This window comes from Microtus oregoni, unplaced genomic scaffold (genome assembly GCF_018167655.1).
Source record: "Microtus oregoni isolate MIOR12 unplaced genomic scaffold, Mior012 000028F_ref0000031, whole genome shotgun sequence".
Lineage (NCBI taxonomy): Eukaryota > Metazoa > Chordata > Mammalia > Rodentia > Cricetidae > Microtus > Microtus oregoni.
This window is the reverse complement of record NW_024543087.1, coordinates 27,203,795-27,226,516: the sequence shown is the minus strand read 5'-3', so window position 1 is coordinate 27,226,516 and position 22,722 is coordinate 27,203,795. Positions and strand designations below refer to the sequence as shown.

Below are 22,722 nucleotides of genomic sequence, written 5' to 3'. Positions count from 1 at the left end.
CTTTGGGGTGGACCTATATTCAAGCTACTCCCAGTGAGACAGACCACCTTCTGTTGCCCCTAAGGTGTAGGTCTCTCAGCTCCTTCTCCAGCACCATGTCTGCCTGCACACTGCCATGTCCCACCATGATGATAATGGACGGAACCTCTGAATTGTAAGGCACCCAATTAAATGTTTTTCTTTATAAGAGTTGCTGTGGTTATAGTGTCTCTTCATATCAATAGACACCCTAAGACAGTCTTAGCTGATGATACTAAGCAGTAAGACATGTCCAAAGGAAGGGTCACTATCTACATAAGAACAAAGCAAGGTAATTTTAGATGCAGGAGGACGTTTGGGCAAAGACAAAGGAATAAGGAGACAGTGAGGAACAAGGATGCCATTTGACGACCGGAAGGTTCTGCACCAGCTGAGTGGCAATAGTAGACAAAGCTGGGATATTACTTAGAGATTGGAATGGCAAATATTAAAATAACGTATATACAACTATTTAAAATGCTTTCAATATTTATACAACTTACATTTTTCTTGTTGAAAGAACTTTCTTCCAGTTTTTCCACAGCAAGAATGTTTTTTACTGGAATAGTGTAAATTGCATCTTTGCCTAAATAATAAAAGATGACAAAATTAAAAGAATTACTCTAATAATTACAAAAGTAAGATGTTAATTCTGTAAGGTTAGTTCCGCTTGCTGGTAGAAGCCTATGAATATATAGTAGACTTCTGAATGGTTTTTATCTAATAATATGGAACAGGAATTTTGATTGTGTTCTATAAAATGTCCTTTCCTTTTTCCATATAGATAAAAATATTTTCAAAGAAAATCATGTGAATAAATTTGTTCCCTATGTAGGAAATTATTTTCTATGCTGCTGCAAATTTGTAGCACTATATGGAAGCAGAGAGAACTAATGTGCCCAGTGGTGAAGACTGAGAGGGCCAGGCGGGGAGCTGACCTACGCAGTGAACACGACTATTATATTCTTCAGTTCTGTCCACTTAACATTTAATTAAAGGATTATCCCATAAAACAAAAACGTTTAGTGTATGCGCACATGCAGGGCCAAACCCAAGGTAGGTAGTGCCCTAGCACTGACCTGCACCTCTACCCCTAAATCATACTTAATATTATTATCTTATGTATATGAGTGTTTTCCCTGCATGTATATATGTATACCATTTAAGTGTCCAGTGTCCTCAAAGGTTAGAAGGAGGTTTTGGATACTCCGGGACTAGAGTTATATATGGTTGCAAGCTACCATGTGGGTGCTGGGATTGAACTCAGGTTCTCTATAAAAACAAGTGCTCTTAACCACCGTGGTAGTCCAAATGCAGCTGGCCCCTATAAACTCAGGGAGTGGCACTATTAGGAGATGTGGCTTTGCTGGAGTAGGTATGGCCTTGTTGGAGGAAGTGTGTCACTGTAGAGGTGGGCTTTGAGGTCTCATATATGTTCAAGCCATGCCCAGTGACTCAGTTTACTTCCTGTTGCTTGTGGATCAAGATGTGGCTCCTTTTTTACTCTCAGCTCCTTCTCCAGCACCATGTCTGCTTGCACACCACCATGCTCCCCTCCATGATGATAATGAACCAGACATCTGAAACTGTAAGACATCCAACTAAATGTTTTCTTTTATAAGAGTTGTCATGGTCACGGTGTCTCTCTACAGCAGTAAAAATATTAACACAACCACTGAGTCAACTCTCCAACCCTGAATTTTTAAATTTTGTTTTTATTTGGTTTTTGAGACAAGGTCTCTTTATGTAGCCCTGGTTGTCCTTGGACTAAGTATCTAGACCAGGCTGGCTCAGGTTTCTATCTCAGGTCTCAACTCAGAGATCTACCTGCCTCTGCCTCCCAAATGCGCGGATTAAAGGCACGTGTTACTATGTACAGCCTTGTATAAATTTTTAAATTACATTTTAGTGTCTGTGTGTAGGTGCACGTACACAAACTACAGTACATGTGTGGATGTCACAGGACAACTGGCAGAAGTCAGTTCTCGCCTCCTACCATATAGTTCCCAGACACTGAACTCAGCACCTCTACCTACTGACCCATCTTGCCAGCCCTAAAACATGTTTTAAATTATAAAATGGTTTATAACTTCATATATTGTTCAGTTGGCTAGCTAATACTACAATGTTTACTTTAAAAGTGAGATTTTGGAGATAAACATAAAAATTTTATCTGGCAGAGCAAATCCTAAACTCTCTAAGGGTTTTGGAATGTAGGCAAGGGGATTTGAGTTTGTTGAGGGCCGCCTGCTAACGTGGCATGAGGTGAAGCCTGTCATTATAGCTTGGTGCTACCCGTACCTCATCTAGTTGTAGAAGATATTGACAAAGACACTTTTGACTTCGAGTCATTTTGTGAAGGTGTTTTTACAGCATCAAAGCTTTTTTTATTTCTTCTTCAAGCTTTTATTTAAGGATGTGTGGGTTGAGATATAGGAAACTAAAAACATTCTAATTTATACTGTTCAAAGGATTAATGCTGTGACTTTTATTTTTTGACAAAGAGCAGTATTTGGTTAACCTGTGATTTTGTTGTTGCTGTGAATAAAGACATTAATACAAAATGTTCAGTGAGTCTCCTGGCACAAAACCTAAAATTTAAGGTAATTCAAATAAATGTGACACATATTTTTTAAAAGATATATACCAAATGTCTACTATATGCCAGGCACTGCCCTAATAATTTAAGCAGAGCAATAAACAGAAAACAGGTCCTTAATAGACTTTGTACCGAGTTCTGAAAAGAGTGGCAGAGAAATACTAACTAGAGATGAATGCTATGATGAAAATAAACTGAAGAGATGTCAGTTAAGAATTTCAGGGCAGTTTATGTGCAATCTCAAGGATCCTTTCTCTTTTTTTCCTCAATTTCCAATCTTTCTGGAAACCCTGAAACTTGATCCTTTGATACCTGAAGCCAAACAATTGTATGCTTTAGCATGAATTTAGCAATGTTGCACTACAGTGCTTTTGCAGGTGGTCATAAAAATAGAAATCTTAGCCAGAATGATTCTTTTCTTTCAAGGATCAAATTCTTCGGAGTTAGTTGTCTAACATTTGAGAGTTTAGTTTATGCCAAGGTCTCCATTATTACCAGAACTCTTTGTGTATGTGTATTTAAAAGGTAAGCTCTCATCCAGCTCAGACTGGTTTTGAACTTATTACATAGCCAGGTAATTACCTTGAACTTCTGATTTAATTCAATTAAACATTTTAATTCAAGTGCTGAAATTAAAGATTAAAGATGTGGATCGCCTCTCCAAGTTACTGTCCTGCTGGTGATAAAATCAGGGCTGTGTTAGCTGGAGCAATCTACCAACTGAACTATATTCCCAGTTCTCATTGTGTCTATTTATAAAAAGGCAATTTCATCCCTTTAGTTGCTTTTGCCCAAATCCTCAAAATGTTCCTTTGTCTTTTCCCCATTCCTCACATTTAATTCCTGAACAGATTCTCTTGAGTATTATCTTTGAAATAGATTCAGAATGTGATTGTTTTTATTACCCCTATTACTACCAACTGGTCCAAGCCAGAATCTTCTGTGTCTTGGATTATTGTAATTACAAAAACATTTGTCTTATACTCTGTCAATACTAACCTGTAAGTTGAGTAAAAATCTGGGTTTTAGTATGTCTTCTTCACTACTGTTCTGTCCTGTACCTCTGGCACAAAGTAGGTACCCAATAAAATAGGTTTAGCTGAAAATATTTGCATAATTGAATTAATTATTTATTTGGTTCTTTGGCTATTAAGAAAACAAACTCTGGAGAGCCTCATGTTGGAAAACATGAGCAGGCAAAAGTCTAGTCCTCATAAACATACTGAGTGTGTATGTTGATGGAAGCTGTATAAACTGTATGTATGTACCTATAGATAATAGGTTCCAAGAACATACATTATCTAAGTAAATCTCACAGAAGTATTTCAAAGTTGGGTTTATTAAAAATTTTACTAGTAAACTTGGTTAAAGCTTTAGAATCCAGAGTAGTGGTTACTGAAGTAATTCAGGTGGCAGTATATTTGTAAGACTTGGTGTTCTTTGAAGAGTATCTGCTAACTGTTTTTATGCTAGTGATATGATTGCTACCACTAAGGATCTTAAAGAGCAGGGGAAGAGAGAGGTGATACGGAGTGACCAAAGTGCTAGATGTTCCTATTAAATAGGCAGCTAAGAGGCTAGAGACCTAAAATGACTTCAATGAAGAGCTGACACGTGATCTGAGGCTTACAGGACATCAGATCACAGACCTGAAGAAGGAAGATCTTTATGTAGAGTATATACAGAATCATGAACATAAAAACTACGTTGGCATAAGAAGTTTAAGGTGACAGCCTGACTAAGACAGACGAGAGAACTACAGACAACACTCGGACACAGAACCGCAAGAGTCGTTTAGCTGGGGAAAAGGCTGCACCCACTCTTGCAGACTCTGAAAATGCAGTAAGTAGGGCACTATATAGAATTAACATTACCAATAAACACCCCAAGTCAACCAGAAAATGTTAACTTACATTCAATGAGTTACTTTTTAGAAGACAGGAAAACACGTAATACATTTTGGAAAAATCCATCAAAATAGTTAAAACAAGTATGTATGCTTAAATTGCAAGTTTTGGTAAGCAATCTCACAATCTCATTTGTGTATTTCCTCCAACACAAAAGCAACAAAGCTCTAATATACTCATTCTTGTGGTTCCGAGTGTCTAATTCTACGAAACCTACCCTTTTATCATCAGCGGATAGAACAAAGGTTAAACCTGACAACTGTAGGTGTACTTAGGGCCTATGAGATCCATGATATTCCTATGCAAACTCCACGTCTATGTGTTTATATGTAGGATTCTCAGAAGAAAGGCACCGTGACTATTATCTGACTTAAAGGACATTATAACCAGCAGACTTTGGAATACTAGCCTGGACTAGACAGTGCTTTGAGGAAGAAATAACTTGTTTATTCACAGAAAATGACTAATTTACCTTACATGTTATTTAATTACACTACTGTTATTACTATTGTTTTTTGTTTGTTTTGAGATAGTCTCTCTCTATGTTTAACCTTGGCTCTACTAGAACTCACTACACCTTGACCAGGTTGGATTTGAACTCTGCCTCTGCTAGGATAAAAGGTGTGCACCACCATGCCTGGCTTTATTCTATTATTAATATTAACATAATAAAAAACAACACTATCCATACGTGAGAATATTTATTTATTATTTGTTTTTTTGAGACAAGGTTTCTTTGTGTAACAGTCCTGGAGCTCACTTTGTAGACCAGGCTGGCCTTGAACTTACCAAGATCCACCTGCCTCTACTCCCAAGTGCTAGGATTAAAGACTTGGGCCACCATGCCCAGCAGGTGAGAATATAAAATTCAGTATAAGCCAAAATGTTGAAACATTTGAAGTCGGCTTTAAGAACACTGAAAAGGCAAGCCTACATATTTAGCTATATATTTATACACTGTAACACTATCTGGTGCCTAAAATGCAACTCATTCTAAAAAAATTTCTTACTAATATACTTGTATATACAATATGCATGTATATATGCATATTCATTCATTCTGAATAAGCTGCTCATGCGTGTGTGTTTCTCTTAGCTGATAAAAGCAGTCCATGCTATCTGGAGGCTGATGCAAGAAGACTTAAGCCCAGAGTTCTGGGTCAAGATCCCATCTCTTTAAAGTATCTCTCCCATCATTCTACTACTCAGCAGTCTCCAGGGATACACTCTACATTCTCTTCAAGTATCCTATGTCAGGTGTTTATGTCATCACTGTGGCATGTATAGAAGCTCTCTTAGTAGGGATTTACCAATCAGATTTGATAGGACTTCAAAAACCTTCTAAACACCTTCTGATATGCTGAATGTTTGTTGTTGTTAGCTACTGTTAAGTCTGTACCTTTCTGCTTTTATTGCTATACTGTCTTACTTACCAAGTCCAGATGTTTTGCTCTCAAATTGATTTTTTAAAGCTTTATTTATTTATTATGTACACAATGTTCTGTCTGCATGTATGCCTGCAGGCCAGAAGAGGGCGTCACCATGTGGATGCTGGGAATTTAACTCAGGTCCTCTGGAAGAATAGCCAGTGCTTTTAACCTCTGAGCCATCTCATCTCTCTAGCCATCTCAAATTGATTTATGTCAGGCTTTTATGTTATAGTTTTATTACATATCACACAATGTGATAAAATAAACACTCCAGTTTAGTTTTTTGTGTGTGTCACTGTGAGAAACGGTGCTGCGGGAAGGTGTATAGCTTGCGACTACCTGCCTACTGGGGCGTGGCCTCATAGACTATTTACCTGGATACAGCGGCACTATGGGGGGGGGGGGCTTTCTCTCTGCTTCCCCCTGGGCCCCGTTTATTGTTCAGTTTGCTTTGGGTCTGATCTTCATCCATCGTTCAAGCAGAGAATCCTGACTTTGTAAGTTTTACCTTTTAATAAACACTGGTCTATTTCTTAGTTCTGAGCTAGTGTGGGATTTCTTTTTTTAAGTGTCCAATCTCTCAACCATCAAAACTCTCAACCATTCCCTGTGCAATGATTGACTGCAGCACGGAGAACCAGCAGAGTAAAGCCACAATAAAGCATAAACGCAACCCTACCTGGCTGTTTGTGGTAGGTGAGCTCTCTGCTTGTCAAGCAGAACCATCGTTTCTTGAAATTCTTTTTTCCAATACGGGTTCTTCCTTGAGCTCTTTTATACATTTCACTGCCAATATAACGGACATAAAATAAACCATTAGTCTCAGAGATTAAAATGTTCATCTAAACTAAGAACTGACCTAACTCTAGCAGACACCGGTAGTCAAGCGTGATTATTAGAGTACAGAGTGACTTCCACTGATGACGTGTGTATTTTACTCAGGCCACACCGAGGGACTAGTCTTTAACTAATGTAGGGATTTTACTTTTAGGTACGCTGTTTAGCATGCATGATGTCTACGCACATGTGTGCAGTACCTGTGGAAATCAGAAGAGGGCATCAGATCCCCCTGAAACTGGAGTTACAGATGGTTGTGAGCTACTGTGTGGTTGCTGCGGCTTGAACTCAGGTCCTCTACAAGAGCAGCCAGTTCTTTTAATGACTGAGCCTTCTCTCTAGCCCTAATCAATGTAGTTTTAAAACTCTACTATACAGACTAAAAATGGGTCAGGTAAGTCATTTCCATCCCACTAACTCCAAGAAATAGGAGTTAGGCTGACCAGAGCTATCTCTTAGCTGCAGAACCCTGGGTCCATGCAGTCAATAAGTGCTGCCCTATGCCATGGAGCTGACAGGCAGAGAGGGCAATTTACCTGACTGAAGACACTCAGGATGTTCCGGAACGGAATGAAAACTCAAGTTTCCTAACTCTCAGACCCATGGTCTTTGTACTTACTGTCTACTGTGAAACACAACTTTCCTTCTTATTTCATTAATTACCCTTCTTTCAGGTGCACAGGCTCGCTCGTACCGCTGGACTCCTTAGTTTCTGTAGATGAAATTTCATCCAAGAACTAAATGGGGAGATGGGAAAGTATTACAGTATGTGAGTAAGTAAGGGATATCATATAAAACTGTCTTATCTTACACTTCATTGATTATATTAGGAAATTCCTTTTTTAAAAAAGATTTGTTTATTTATTTATTATATATACAGTGTTCTGCCTGCATGTATGCCTGCTAGGGCAGAAGAGGGCATCAGATCTCATTATAGATAGTTGTGATGCATCATGTGGTTGCTGGGAATTGAACTCAGGACCTCTGGAAGAGCAGCCAGTGCTCTTAACTTCTGAGCCATCTCTCCAGCCCCTATATTAGGAAATTCTTCATCATTAAAGAGTATATATAATGCAGGTTGAGAATCTCTTTTATACAAAATGCTCAGTACCAAAGTGCTTTAGATTTAGGGTTCTGAAATAATTACATATACAGTAAGATATTTTGGAGAGTGGACTCATATACATAGCCCAAAGGTAATTTTATATAGCGTTTTTACTAAACCTGCACTTGTGACCTATCACATGAGGTTGTGGAATTTTCCATTGTGACATCATGTCCATTCAAGAAGTTTTAGATATTCCAATATTTCAGATTTTAGAGCATCTTGGATTGAAGAGGCTCATTCCACAGTTATCTATAAAATAAAATACATTTGCTATAGAAAATTTCTAATTTACAAATGAAAGGTATTCTAAACTTAGTCTTACCTTACTCACAATTCTGAATTGATCTTCCTCAATGTATAATCCTTAACTATAATTCTTTTTGAGACAATATTTCACTATTTCTGAGGCTGGACTTAAACTCACTGCAATCCTTCTGCCTTGGCCTCCTTAGTGCTAAGATTATAGGCGTATACCACCACAGATAGCTCTTTTTCATATTTTTGGTATCCATAAGGCCTTAAATATAAAGAATTTATCTTTAACATTTAAAAATTTTGTCTTTGATTTGCAGGAAACTCATTTTATCACGTAAGTAACCCTCAAATGGCACATGGCTATCATGGTCTGCACTCATCTTAGAGCACTTTGCGCTGTGAGATGGCTCACATAACTGGATATAGCAAAGGAGATGATGGCTCACATAACTGGATATACCAAAGGAGATGGTTCACATAACTTGCTCCCATTAGTGTCTGAAATTCTGAAAAACTCAATTCTGAAGATTCTGGTTCCAAAGATTTTTACATACAGGGCCATGAACCTGCCTGACAGGTCAGGTAACACTAATCTATGAATTGAGCCAGATTTGACCAAGAAAGAGAGTTACAAAATACCCCCCCCCCCCAAAAAAAATACACAATAGAGGTCTTATGGAACCAGCAAAGCCCACTATTTTCTGGCTATTTATAGGAAACTTGCTGATTTCTATTATATATAACTGACGACCTTGACAAATGAGATAACTTGAAATCAAATGAATATTCACAAACTTCCTATGCAGAATATGAGAATGTGGCTCAAGAAAATTTGCAGTGTCCACTGCTTGTTCTCTCTTTGGCAGTACATATACTAAAATTGGAACGATACAGAGATTAGCAATGTCCACTGCTAACACAGGAAGTCACCCAGTGAAAGTATTTAGCTTCATGAATGCGTAACTTGCATCAGTTAAAGGGCTTCTTCATTTGACTAGTGTTTGTCTCTACATGGAAAGAGGAAACCTGACAGTTCAAAAAGTAATTTTTGCTGAGTAGTGGTAGCTTATGCCTTTAATCCCTGTATTCAGGAGGCAGAGGCAGGTAGTTCCCTGTGAGTTTGAGGCCACCAGGTCTACATAGTGAGTTCTAAGACAGCCAGAGTGACATAAAAAAACCCTGTCTCAAAAAAAAAAAAAATTCTTGTTCTTAGAGAGGAATCCAATTTTTCCTCCTAAATCAACTACCCATTTGCTTATCAGTCAGATATTACAAACTCAGATATCTGGATTTCACTGCTGTCTTCCCTTCTATGCTTCTAACTTAATACTTGAGGATATTAGGATGTAAACAAAACAAGCATATATTTCTGTAAGAATAACACACTGAGGATCTAGCGCCTCCACTGTAGAACTGAAGGCACAGCGACCTGGCCCAGGAACACTGTGACTCACCTACCAGAGCACACACTCGGGAGGTTTCCCAAGAGAGTGTTTTTCCTAGTTTGCTGGAAGGGAATCTTGGTAAGTGAACAAGCAAAAACAAAATTCCTTTTGTTCTGTGGGTGATGCAAGTTCAAGTATCCAAGGACATTAATGAAGTACCCTGTCTCATCTCTATTTCTAGTGGATGGGCCCAATAGAGTTTAACATATATATGAGTATCGCATTCCTTAGTATTATCATGAAGGAGTACAGGGTAAAATAATGTGTGAAGTGAAGTGTAAGAAAACAGTGAAGATTACAGGAAGGAAACTGTAATTGGCTCAGGATCAAAAGCATCTATAATTCTTCAGTGCTGTGGTTCTGTCACCAAATTATACAACTACCCTGTATACAGAGCTCTTCTGGTTACTTTCCCTAGACTGTGTACATGATTTAGTTACTGCAGTGGTCAAAGTCACTAGAATAAATGCCAATGTGGACTAGAAACTGAGTTACATGGACATTTCTAATCTTTAGTACTGTATGTATCCAATCTTAATTACAGGGACTGGAGATAGAGTTTAATCTTTTTTTTTTAAATATTTATTTATTATGTATACAATAACCTGTCTACATGTATGCCTGCAGGCCAGAAGAGGGCACCAGACCTCATCACAGATGGTTGTGAGCCACCATGTGGTTGCTGGGAATTGAACTCAGGACCCTTGGAAGAGCAGGCAATGCTCCCAACCACTGAGCCATCTCTCCAGCCCGATAGAGTTTAATCTTAAGCAGAATTCTTATGTAGGATATGTAAGGCCCTGGGTCCAATCTACAGACAGAAAGGCACATGGACATGGGGACAGACACATGCACACACACACACACACACACACACACACACACACACACAGATAATTATGATCTTAGGGTAAACTCAAGACTAGAGATATAAACGAGACAGTAAATATTCTAGGGTAAGAGCCTATCTGAAAGTGAGTAGATGACTCAGAGGCAGTTTAGAAACATACTAAAGTCTGCCTCTTAAATCTGCTCCCCACTGGTATTATCAACTGATAACTGGTCATATCAATTAGTACATTCTGATTATATAAGGAGGCAGAGAACAGATGTTACCAAAGCCTAGATTATTAGACATGCAAAAATAACTCCAAAACAAAAGCTAGTATAACATAGTCTTGTTAATTGAAGTCTAACTCTACTGTCAACCAAAAGTTTCAATAATGTCCCCCAAATAAAGTGTTATGTTTAAAATTTCTCAAGAGCCTTCAACAATTGCTTTAAAAAGTTTCAGGTGAATTTTGCACTATTCTAGATTAAAAAGAAAAAGAAGAAGAACCTAGACTTGGCAAAGTGATGCACAGCTTTAATCCAAGCACTTAGGAGTTAGAGGCCAGCCCTGGTCTACATAGTAAGTTACAGGACAGCAAGAGCTACATAGTGGGACTCCGTCTTGAAAAAAAATTAAAAACAAAAATCTATCTGGTGCTAGAAAATTACCTATGGAGTTCCCTGTGAAAGTATTTTAAAAGTCCAAACATGTACTTCAGTACAATATATTCTTGGCTATTGACTGCTAACTCATGCTACAGAATCTGAACAGGCTTAAAGACTGTCCTTGCTAGTTTGGTCACTGAGTTAGGATTATGATAATGAAAGCACAGTACTTTCTTCAAGTTTACTTTAGATATATTTAAAAATAATTTTTCTTTCTAAGTTTTCCGGATTTACAATACTGTATTTTATATGGATGACTAAGGAGTTAAGAACCAAGAAATTAAAGGCTTAAAAAATATCCTCAGTTTCTAATCATATACCTTTTTACACATTGTAGGTCTTACGTTAGCATGCTATAGACTACAGGCAGTTGTAAATTTTTATTTTTAGTTACTTTCCTCCAATTACCAACATACTCAATAATTCATTGAAAACACTATTTTATATTTTCATTATTTTGTATGGATGTATGTGTGTGTGTCACAACATGAAAAGGGATATTAGATGACAACTTGTGGGAACTTGGCTCCCGTCTTCCAACCATGTGGATCCAGAGAGCACTCAGGTTCTCAGGCTCCACGAGCGGTGCCTTTACCTGCAGAGCTATCCTTGCTGGCCTATGTTGTCTTATGAGACATGAGTGCTATTAGACCAAAGGTTCTTAGCAAAAGGCAATTCTGTCCTCTGGGGACATCTAGCAATTTCTGGTCATCAAAATAGGGAGTATGCTACTGACATTTAATTCAGGGATGTTGTTAAATATCCTACAATGTAAAGCCTAGCTCTTAAAATCAAGAACTACCCAGCCCCTAATGTTAATAGTGTTGTAGTTGAGAAACCTAGCCTAGAAATATGTATTTGTAGCGTTAAGACAACAAGGGCAAGTTATTGTTAAGAGTTGCTTATCTCACAGCCTTAGACTCCTGGATTGACAGTTTAAACATTTATTTTTTTAAACTGGAGACTAACTCCTAGTAAGAATGAGATGTTAATTCCTTATGCTAGATGACAGAGAAGTTTCCTATTTCCAAAATAAAACATACCTTTTTCACGTCTGTAAAATATCTTTCCTCTTGAAACATTTTGAGAAATTCACACATAACTGACTTTTTGGAACGAGACTGAAAAAACAAACACAGGATTTGTATATGTTAAGTACGCACAGCTTCTTAAACTGTTAGTTCTGACTCCACATGGGGTCTTGAAACATGATTCCACAGAAGGTGTCTGAAAGCACAGCAGTAAGAACTAATTCAAAATCAATCGTCATGACTCTGAGGTGTTTTGGGCAGTGTCAGCTATGCTGCGTGGCACCCCAACATCAGAGCTTTACCTACGCTCACACCACACTCATGTCTGATGCTAGGCATGCTAGCACATCACACGTCACCTCAGCACACAGCTGAGCTACTGTATATTAGGGACTGAGCTATTTCTACTAGACACGAAGATTCACAACAGATGGTTGTGAGCCACCATGTGGTTGTTGATAATTGAATTCAGGACCACTGGAAGAGCAGTCAGTGCTCTTAACTGCTGAGTCATCTCTCCAGCCTCCTGCAATATACCTCTGTTCCATGTGTTTATGCAAACTGATTATAAAATAAAAATATAATCAACTTTGAAAAACTATATCCTATAGTACAAATATTCAACTAATATTTATGAAAACATGAACAAGAATATCCATCTTATTAGCATGCAAATTTGTTTTCTGTAATTAATAAATGGTAATATTATAAATACAAGGAATTGACTTAAAATATTTTTGACTAATATATAATGTAAATATGTATCAAAACACTACATATATAAATTTGTATAATTATTATATGACAAAAAAGAAAATTTGATACAGATTTTGAAAATGTACTTACAAATGAGTGAACAAGGTTTAATTAGCATACAACAAGGTAAAGAGACATCATTACTCACAAGCCTAAAGAGACAAGTAAGAAATGGGAATCCTTAGTGACAGAACAGCCCATATAGAGCGAGCTGACAAGGGAGACTAAGAAACAAACTCTCTGGCCTCTTTCTTCTTCTAGTATGCTGTGCCTCCACTGAGCAACTCACCTGAGCCAGAGGTCAGAGGCTCTACTAAGGCACAGAGCTGAACAAAGTAGGGACGGAGATCTGGTTGGGCAGATGGAAACTATGAAGCCTAATTTCTAGTTTCTTTTTCTGTTAACTACTAGTTAAAAACTAGTAGTTGTTAAGAACGGCCCACATTCCAGAATCACGTTCCTCCAGCCTTCAATGACTCAGCACCAACACCACAACAACATTAAAGGCCAATGTGACACATCACTAAGGTCAACACAGCCGGTTTCTGTATCACCACTATGCACACACTCCATACATCCCCTCCGCAGAAAGCTCGTGACATCATGGCCTGTGCTCCCCCCTCCCCCGTTTTTTTTTGTTTTTTTTTTTTGTTTTTTTTTTTTTTTTTTGGTTTTTCAAGACAGGGTTTCTCTGTGGTTTTGGAGCTTGTCCTGGAACTAGCTCTTGTAGACCAGGCTGGTCTCGAACTCACAGAGATCCACCTGCCTCTGCCTCCCAAGTGCTGGGATTAAAGGCATGCGCCACCACCGCCCGGCTCTCTCCCCCTTTCTTATCCCTGCTTTGATACCATGATAGAAACCACCTCCCGCCCCCACAACAAAACAAGTAAATCTCTTGCATGAGGTCTGTGTGTGGTGTGATCTTTGAGGTATTCCATGGCCCTCTGATACCACAAAATACTTACACTGGTACCAATAAGATATCCTGGTGCCTGCATTCCCCTTTGGGATCTGAGCTGCACTAGGACCCCTATCCCTTATCTTCTGTCCACCTGCAACAGACTCCCCTTCTAGCCCACTGATTGCTTGGCCTTCCGTCTATCACCCACAATTGGTAAGTGATCTCTCTTGGTCGGTGGTTGGTGTAACTGCTTCCTTGAGTCTCTGGTACTCTTTGGAGGTGGAGGTACCCACCCTGCTCTAGACCCTTTCATTTGGGTGAGGCTTTGTTTCTGAGCTTGGTTTTCACCTTTTAGCTTCACATGAAAGCCCCAGTACCAGGAACTGAGTCTCTTAGCCCTGACCCGTTGAGTGTGGTGATGACCCACTGAGCCAACGCCTTGTGTCTTTCTCATTCCTCATTCAGTTCTCCGAGATATGGGGAGACCCTAGACTTCAGGTTTAGGACCTTCCTCTCTTCCTCACCCATGGAAATGTCATCGTCCATACCTTTTGGCTCCCCCTTGGGAAGCCCCTTAGAAAATCCCCAGCCTTTCCACCTGGCATCCACCCGAAGGGCCCCAAATTTATTTGCTTTTGTAATCAAATCTGGCCTCAATATCTCTTACATAATCAATCCAAATGTGACTAATTAGCAGCACCCTAGATTCCAATATTAATCTGGACCTTTACAAATACTGCAAGTGTTTGGGGCAGTGCGAAGGAAGAGGTTCCCTATTCCCTATTTCTTAGCTCTAAGCCTGTGTTTTTTTTTTTTTGGTCTGGTTTTCCCCCAATCCCCACACTGTGTAAATGTCCTATCTTTAAGTTACCACTGACGGATCCATAAGTTTGTTGCAAAGTATAGTCTGAGCCCGATCTAGCAGGAGGGGGAGAAAACAAAGGAGTAGGCCAGCCTCAGCACGCACATGCCCCTTGCTCGCTGGTGGTATCTCTGCTTCCCCCTGCAGAGTCCTCTACTAAGGTATGTAAGGATCATTTGTTTCTGCTGGCTTCTGCCACCCACAGAATTTGATTCCAAATCCTAGAGTCTGATTCCTTAGCTGCTGCTTTCCTTTACTGCTTTCTAACCATTTGTTTCTTGTCTCTCTGGTCTCTGGACTGCTATGCCCTCCACGTGGGCACCCACATATCTACCTCCCTGGCTCCTGTAGCCTGCCTGCTACGCCTCTGGCCTGCTACACCCACGTGTAAAAAAAAATCTTCTCCTGCTACCTGTTCTGTCGCTTTGTGCTTTTCTGGGACTGTACATTGCCAGTTTCCTTGTCTCCCACTAGGAGCTTCCTGCTAAGTCCTGCAGCCTCCTTAAGTCCTTCTGACCATCTGCAACATTGTCCCTCCTGGAAGTCCTGCAGCTTCTCTATGCCTGGGTGGAGTTTCTGCTTATCCCTCTGTGTCCCTTAACTATTCCTCTCCTTGTCTATGTCGTAAGTGTCTCTGGCTCCTAGAGCCTGCTATGACTTTCTATTTGTCTCTCTTGGCTCTGGGATACTACATACATCCTCTGGGTCTCTCTACCAAAGACACAGGTTCCCCTTCCTCTGCTCTCTCAGCCTCCACCTGTAGTCCTGCAGCTTCTGCTCCCTCAACTCCCTCCCAGAGCGTATAGAAACTCCCTCCCAGAGCGTATAGAAATTCCCTCCAGAGGAATTTTTGCAATCCTTTCTCCTTGACACAGTTTGGCCTCAGAATAGTTTAGTGACCAAAAATTGTCTAGCTTCTTTGTCTTTGTTCACATTGTAAAACTGTAGCTATTTTGGTAAACTGAGTCATACAAGAAACAGTAATACTCTATAATGGTGTACTATAAAAGGGAAGTTTACTGCACTTATTATTTATTTTGATGCTAAAGGATCTTCAATTAAAATTTCAACTCAAATTTTAAGGCTCAAACTTAACAGGGAAAGGCTGTAAAAATCCTAATCTTATAAAAGCTAATGACTTATTGTAAACTGTTAAAGATAACCAAGACATGCAAATTAATAGTCAGTTGCCTTATAAATGATCAAATTCTTTAATGTGTTCAAACCTACACTTACAGTCACGCTATTTACTAATGCAATTAATTACAGGAATGAACTTTAGTCTCCTGTATATGTTTTCAAAGGTAAGCCTAAAACAAGTAACTAAAAACAAGCAAAGCTTATTTTAGTTTAGATATACTTAATAGATAATGGTCCTCAGAACTTTTCAGAGATCTACTGAATATGACATTGAAGGTGTTTAATGGAAGGGAGGAGCAGGAAAAGAGCAAAAGCTTCCTTCCAGTGATAGAGAAGTGCCGTTCAGGCAGCAGCCCTAAGATCTCCAGAGAAGATGATGGGGCACAGCAGACCACCTGGAGCTTGCTTTAAATGTGGCAAAACTGACCACTGAGTGAAAAACTATCCTTCACCTTGCCTGCTGCCAGACCTCCCCCATCCAAACTATGAACAAGCAGGACACTGGAGAGTTGGCTGCCCTGCTTTGCCTAAACAAACTAGACCAGTCAGTCCCCCAAATTCCTCCTCCACAGGAAAATCTGTTGGATCTTCTGGGCCTGGAAGCCTCGGACTGACACTGCCCTGGGATCTCTGCCCCCAGTGGAATCAAGACTACCAAGGAGGAACCTAGGGTGACTGTCCAGGCAGTAAGACTTTGGCATTTTTAATAAATTTGGGAACTGCTTATACTTCCTGTTTACTCTGGTGAAAGTTATCCTTCTCAAATCTCTGATGTTAACAGCAGCAACAACCAAGGCTTCAGATGCCTTCTCAGTTCTCTTCATATGCAAAAATCAAGCTTATGACCCCACTTTCCTAGAGCTACTAGGAGGTCTAAGAGGTCTAGGCACAGTAAACAACCAGACTCAGGAAAGAGATAAACTCACAAAACAGATTTCAATGTAACTTTTTACTAATCCTTTATTTAAAGCACTCACTTTACAATGACTGTTCATGGTAAATGACTGGATAGAAAAAGTGCAAAGTTTATGTAAGGTCTGAGGATATGAAAGCTTATGCTGTAAAGGTCTAAAAAATGTTTTAAAGATATGTAAATGCAAGTTATAAAGGTATAAGAAAGTGTTTTAAGGTGTGTAAATGCAATTTGTATAAGAAAGTGATTTAAGGTATATGTAAAAATGTTTCAGATTTCTTTCCCTCTCTATGCTATTGTTAAAATTCAGAGTTTTACCATTAACCAATGGAGTTCTGATTAGCTACTGATCTAGCTCTGGTAAGCACTGACTACTCTTATCATAGTTACAAGCTCAAGTTTTTAAACTTGTTTTGGTTGTTTTCTAAGTATAAACTAAAAAGTGCTTCTCACTGTGCTAAAAACATCTCTGTCCAATCTATATATCCAGCCCTCTGGAAACTGTTAATTCTTTCAACCTAGAATCATCCTTGGGTTCCCAAGAATCTACCACGACGCAAAACATGAGTCTACTACCATTCCTACAATGTGGATTTCAGTACATTTAAGTGGTAATGCAACATATCTAACTTATCTCTTTTGTAAGGTAAAAAAAGTTCTTGTATGCTGGGCAGTGGTGGCGCATGCCTTTAATCCCAGCACTGGCGAGGCAGAGGCAGGAGGGTCTCTGAGAGTTTGAGGCCAGCCTGGTCTACAGAGCTAGTTCCAGTATAGTAAGGGCTGTTACACAGAGGAAACCCTGTCTTGAAAAACAAAAAACAAAACAAAACAAAAAATCTTGTAAACTTCAGGGAATTGACTTGAATCCACCTCTCAAGGTCAAATGGACTCTAGATAAGTACTGCCAATCAAAACTGCCTGTTTCCCCTCCTGCCTATTCTGCTTATTCTTGAGGGTGGGATCTCCCCCACTTTCCATGGGCCTAAAAGCTTCAAATGTAAACCTAAGAAAAAAATTTTCCCCTTAACTCCTTAATTTTAACTTCTGTCCCTAATATACCTGTTTCAGCAGGCTTCCGATCGCTTAAAGACTTTAAACTGCTCCAGTGCAGCGAGCAGGTCCCAGCCCCAGAAGGCCCTGCAGAGACTGGACAGCCAGTGAAACAACATGTTTTCCGCATTCCAGCCTTCTTAAGTTCCCAAGGCTGTCTACGCACCCAGACAACAGGAAGCAGTCTGAAGAGCCTGGCGCCCTCACTCTCGCCTCTCGTAGGATGAATAAAAGGAAGGAATGGCAGGAACTACCCACATTCCAGACCCAAACTCCTCCTGCCTTTTTTTATATATTAAAGAAGCTGTTTGTAATTCTTTTAGAGATTACAACACATACAAGTGAATTTTATCAAAATATAGCAATTTCTTCTACTATATTCATAAAAATCAATTCCTATGTAAATAGTACTGAAAAATCAACTAAAATGAGTTAAAATTTACAAAGGGTTGTTAAAGGATTTCAATCAAACTTATGAAAACTATATAATACCCAATTGATAACAGCCTGAAAGAAGTGCAATCTCTGAGTTCAAATGTTTTAAAAGTGCTGACTACTCTGACTGGAATGGAAAGGCTTCCCCTCTGTAAAATAATCCAGGTGCTGTTTTAGCTAGTCCTAGATTCTCAGCTAAGTCAAGGTTGAAGAAAAAAGCTTATCACATTAAAAATACCTAAATTACGCATATCAGAAATTTAAAAATGAATCTGAGAAATGAATATATTGTTCTAATAAAAGTTTTCAGACTAGCCTCAACTAAAAACAGTTGCTGGTCTCCTATGGCACTTTCCTCTGGTCCAAATAACCATGCATTACTTCTTACCCCTGCATGTCATTTGAATTTTGATTACATAAAACAAACACAAATAAAATTAATCGTTTGGATAAACAAAATTAATAACTTCTATCATCAAATACTTGTTATAGTAACTAGGAACAAAGGCAGTTGGTGGTAAAACACTATTACACTGTACACTTAGAAACCCTTTAAAGACTCTCAAGTGTGGAGTTCACATTTAACGTTACCTGTCCTCTCTGCCTTTAATGACTCAGTGCCAACACTACATCATCACTAAAGGCCAAGGTGGTATATCAATTTCCACAGCACTACTATATGTTTAGATCTCTTGCCCCCCAGTCCTAGCCTGCACTATCATGGTCTGCTCTCTTTCTTGACTGTGAGGTCTGCTGTTCGGTGTGATCTTTGTGGCAATTCTTGGCCCTCTGATTACTGCAAAACATTTACAGTAGTAGTGGGGACTGAACCTAAGGTCTGACATATAAGAGGTAAGTAAGGGTTCTACCACTGAGCTATAGCTTAGTCCTTCAATGTCCAGTTTCATGGGAAAGGAAGAAAGCAGGCAGGGAAAGACAAAACCCTCAGAGATGAGGGACAGTGAATAGGGAAGGCACTAATGTCAGAGTGAGGCCTAGGCCACAGCGGCTGCGCCCATGTCACCAGCCAAACAGGAATGGGCCCAGATATGTTTATCACAAATGACTTCAGCCGGTTTCCCTACACAACCTGGAACGTAAACATACTGAATGTGGAGCGATGAAGCTGTGTGAATATGTATTACTGACAAGAGCATGGCCATGTCAAGAACTCACAGCCTCAGACTTCTGAAAATGGCAAAACCTTCTGATCCGAAGTACTAGTGTTTAGGAGTGACTGACCTTTATCTAAAACTAGAAACTACCAAATACAACTTCCCACCTACTAACTAACCAGTAAACTAAGTCTAGCCTTCATTATGTATGGCACAAAAGGAAGGGGTTAGCTTGTCTCCATGGTCTCTGTAAACTTTACCAGCAGTAAACTTCCTGGAGAAGGAAGCTGTACTTCCAGAGTACTTTCCACCAAGGGACAGACCTCTGCCCCCCCATACTAGTAAGTCAATGAACCCAGAATGTTCCAGGTCATGGCACCAGGCACTAGAGGCTGGTCTTTAGCCTTCCCCACACTGCACATGGTGCAGTAAGCCCCTCCTTGAATGTGACCAGGCTTGGTTCAATTTTATTGTTTCCAGCTGCTGAAAACCAAAGGTACCTCATGCTGGGCCAGTTTCTGGGTGTCTGCAAAGACTATTCTTTGGTAGAGCCAGTGACCATAGTTACTCTATCAATCAGACCACAGCTTTTATCTCCTCTTTACTGAATACTCTTGATGAGAAAGGGACAGGAGCAATGAAGGTCCCTCAAAGCTCCTGACACAGCCATGAACATGGTACTCACTGTTTGGCCTTTTTTCCTCATGGATCTCAAACTAAGTAAAAACTCAGGATAGCAGTTGCAGAAGCAAATGACAGAAATGTTCTCCTCAGCACTGGGTGCTGGGCATTTCAAAATGCTATAATAAGTTTTTATCAGTAAATGTTTGATTTGTTGTACCAACTTTATATATCTGTATACTAAGGTTGCATAAACATTCCTTGGGTAAAAAGCTTCATGAGTGGAGAAGTTCATAAAGCCCTGGAGTAGACCACTAGGAAATGACAGGACTGTATTTTGAAGCTAAGGACCAAGCTAATCACATATTTCCATTAGTTATCCAGCTTGGAGCTGAAGACTTCTTCCAAAGCTGTCAGGTGTCTTTTCTCCCTAACTGCTCTCTCCCTACCTTGGATACATCAAGGTAAGGACCACCATTTCCTCTAATACATGACAACACAGGACATTCAATAACAATTCCTGGATCTGAACACGTATTCTCTTCAGTTTTATCTTTAATATGGAAGGAGGTAAGTGAAGGAATCTTATAGTATTATAAAATTTATTAAGTATGAAAGAAGGAAAAATATTATAGACTCACCTTTCTTCTGGATAGACTTTCCCAGTTTCCCAAAGTCTGTATGGTTTTTGAGATGAGAGTTAATGTTCTAATTGTCTGTGTATCCTAGAAAATGACCAAAATTCTCATTAATTTTTCAAGAGGTAAAATTTATATAAAAAGCAGAATGAAGTGAATGGACTATATGGCTTTAAAATAGTAGTTAAAAAATTCAAACCTGGATAGTTCAAATGAGGCCAGACCTAGGATAACTTACTGAACTTAGGGGTTAAGAGACTAAAGAAGTTGGTGGTGTAGGCCTGTGATCCCAACCACTTGGGAGGCTCAGACAAGAAGATCACGAACTCCAGGCCTGTTTAAGCTACAAAGCGAAGAGAAGTTCAAACTAAACAACTTAATGATTGTCTTGTCTCAAAAAGTAGAACGAGGGCTGCGGGTATGGCTCAGTGGGAGAGGCCTTAGATTCCATCTTCAGTACCATTAAAAAAATAAAGACAGATTAAAGATTTAATGACTTGATTTGTTCCCTTTGGAAGACACAATTTAATCAACCGCATCTAAAGGTTTTTATATGGTCTACAAGACTGGATCACACTATAATTTTTATTCATTTTTGGCAGATCGACGTTATTTACTTTTTTCTACCGTATAACTTAAATAGGTGTTCCCAACTTTCTGTGCCCAGTCTACTTCTAAGCCTATCTGAAGAACATAAATGGCTTTGCCATCAACTGTTTCCACTACTGGGGGTGGAGGGAGAATCCAGATTCATACTAGGCTGACACAGGATCTTAACATAGGGTAACTGTTTGGGTTTCATGCTACCTTTCAGGTCTATCTACCTGACAGAAGTAAATAAAATGGACAGGAACAGAGTTCTCGATCTCTTTTTTCCTTTCTTTTTCTTTTTTGGTTTTTAAAGACAGCTACACAAAGCTCTGTGTAGCTCTGGCTGTCCTGGAACTAGTTCTGTAGACCAGGCTAGCCTCAGAGGTCTGCTTGCCTCCTGAGTGCTGGGATTAAAGGTGTGTGCCACCACTGCCCTGTGATTGTTTCCTTTTAAACTGAGGTATAGTTTACATTTAATTTAGTGACTTGACCTGCTCTTATGTGTACAGCCTGATAGACTCTTACTGATCTCCATTTTTATATAACCAACTATCCTACCACAGTAAACTGTATTATCAAAAAATATAACTAGGAAAATTAAGTTAAGGAGATATATTGTTTCAGTTACTAGGATCCCACCCAACATTGAAAATAGGCAATCAATATTGTGGGGAAGAAACAACCAAGACATGAAGAAATCTGAAAGAGTAATAAATATTTGGTATATGACCAATACAATATGTATGGAAAAAGTTGCATCCAAGATTCCATTCTATCTCTAAGAGGCCCCTACTACATAACATTCTTAAAGTTTTTTTCCCCCCTTTGGTTTTTTTGAGACAGGGTTTCTCTGTGTAACAGTCCTAGCTGTCCTGTAACTAGCTCTTGTAGACCAGGCTGGCCTCGAACTTACAGAGATTCACCTGCCTCTGCCTCCCAAGTGCTGGGATTAAAGGCGTGCACCACCACTGCCTGGACATTCTTTAAAAGTTACGGTAAAATTAAATTTGAAATTAATTTTACAAGAATTTACTGTTTAATTTTTTGGGGGGGTGTTTTGAAACAGGGTTTTTCTGAGTACACCAGGCTGGCCTCTAATCAGAGATCCAACTATATCTGCCTCCTAAGTGCTGGGATTAAAGGCATGCACCACCACCACCCAGCTTAAATTTGGCTTTTAAATTCAGTGTTATAGGTCATTTTTTTCTTGAACTATCAAAAGGGAACAATATACACTTTACTGAATTCCAGGCTACCACAAGCTTTAGACCCACACAGCCACGGCTACTATTCTACAATCATGTCATTCAGATGCTCTGACTCCCTGGTACTAGTTACACAGAGACTGCAACAACATTCTTCCATCACTGTATATTATACCTAGGGCCCTCATCACCTAGCATCCAGTACTCAACACTGTAACATTTCCTAAATTCAACTAAGTGTTGAATTTTTCAATTCAAAATAACTTAGCATGCATCTCTTTTTTTTTCCTCTTATGTCAACTTACGGAACTGGTACCATCTGACTGTATCTGGTCTATAACAAATGTTTGTTCTAATATTTTAAAAGT

The 22,722-nt window shown here is 39.3% G+C and overlaps 1 protein-coding gene across 1 annotated transcript in view; it reads right to left on the bottom strand.

Moving 5' to 3' along the window:
* Positions 1 to 22,722, bottom strand: part of Rasa2 (RAS p21 protein activator 2) — a 97,159-nt gene that overhangs the window by 5,781 nt on the left and 68,656 nt on the right. The window contains exons 16-20 of the mRNA XM_041677311.1: positions 20,562 to 20,645; positions 12,140 to 12,217; positions 7,455 to 7,528; positions 6,634 to 6,740; positions 522 to 604 (exon numbers count right to left, since the gene is read on the bottom strand). Coding sequence (XP_041533245.1) covers positions 522 to 604; positions 6,634 to 6,740; positions 7,455 to 7,528; positions 12,140 to 12,217; positions 20,562 to 20,645 — 426 coding nt within the window. The remainder of the gene's footprint in view (positions 1 to 521; positions 605 to 6,633; positions 6,741 to 7,454; positions 7,529 to 12,139; positions 12,218 to 20,561; positions 20,646 to 22,722) is intronic.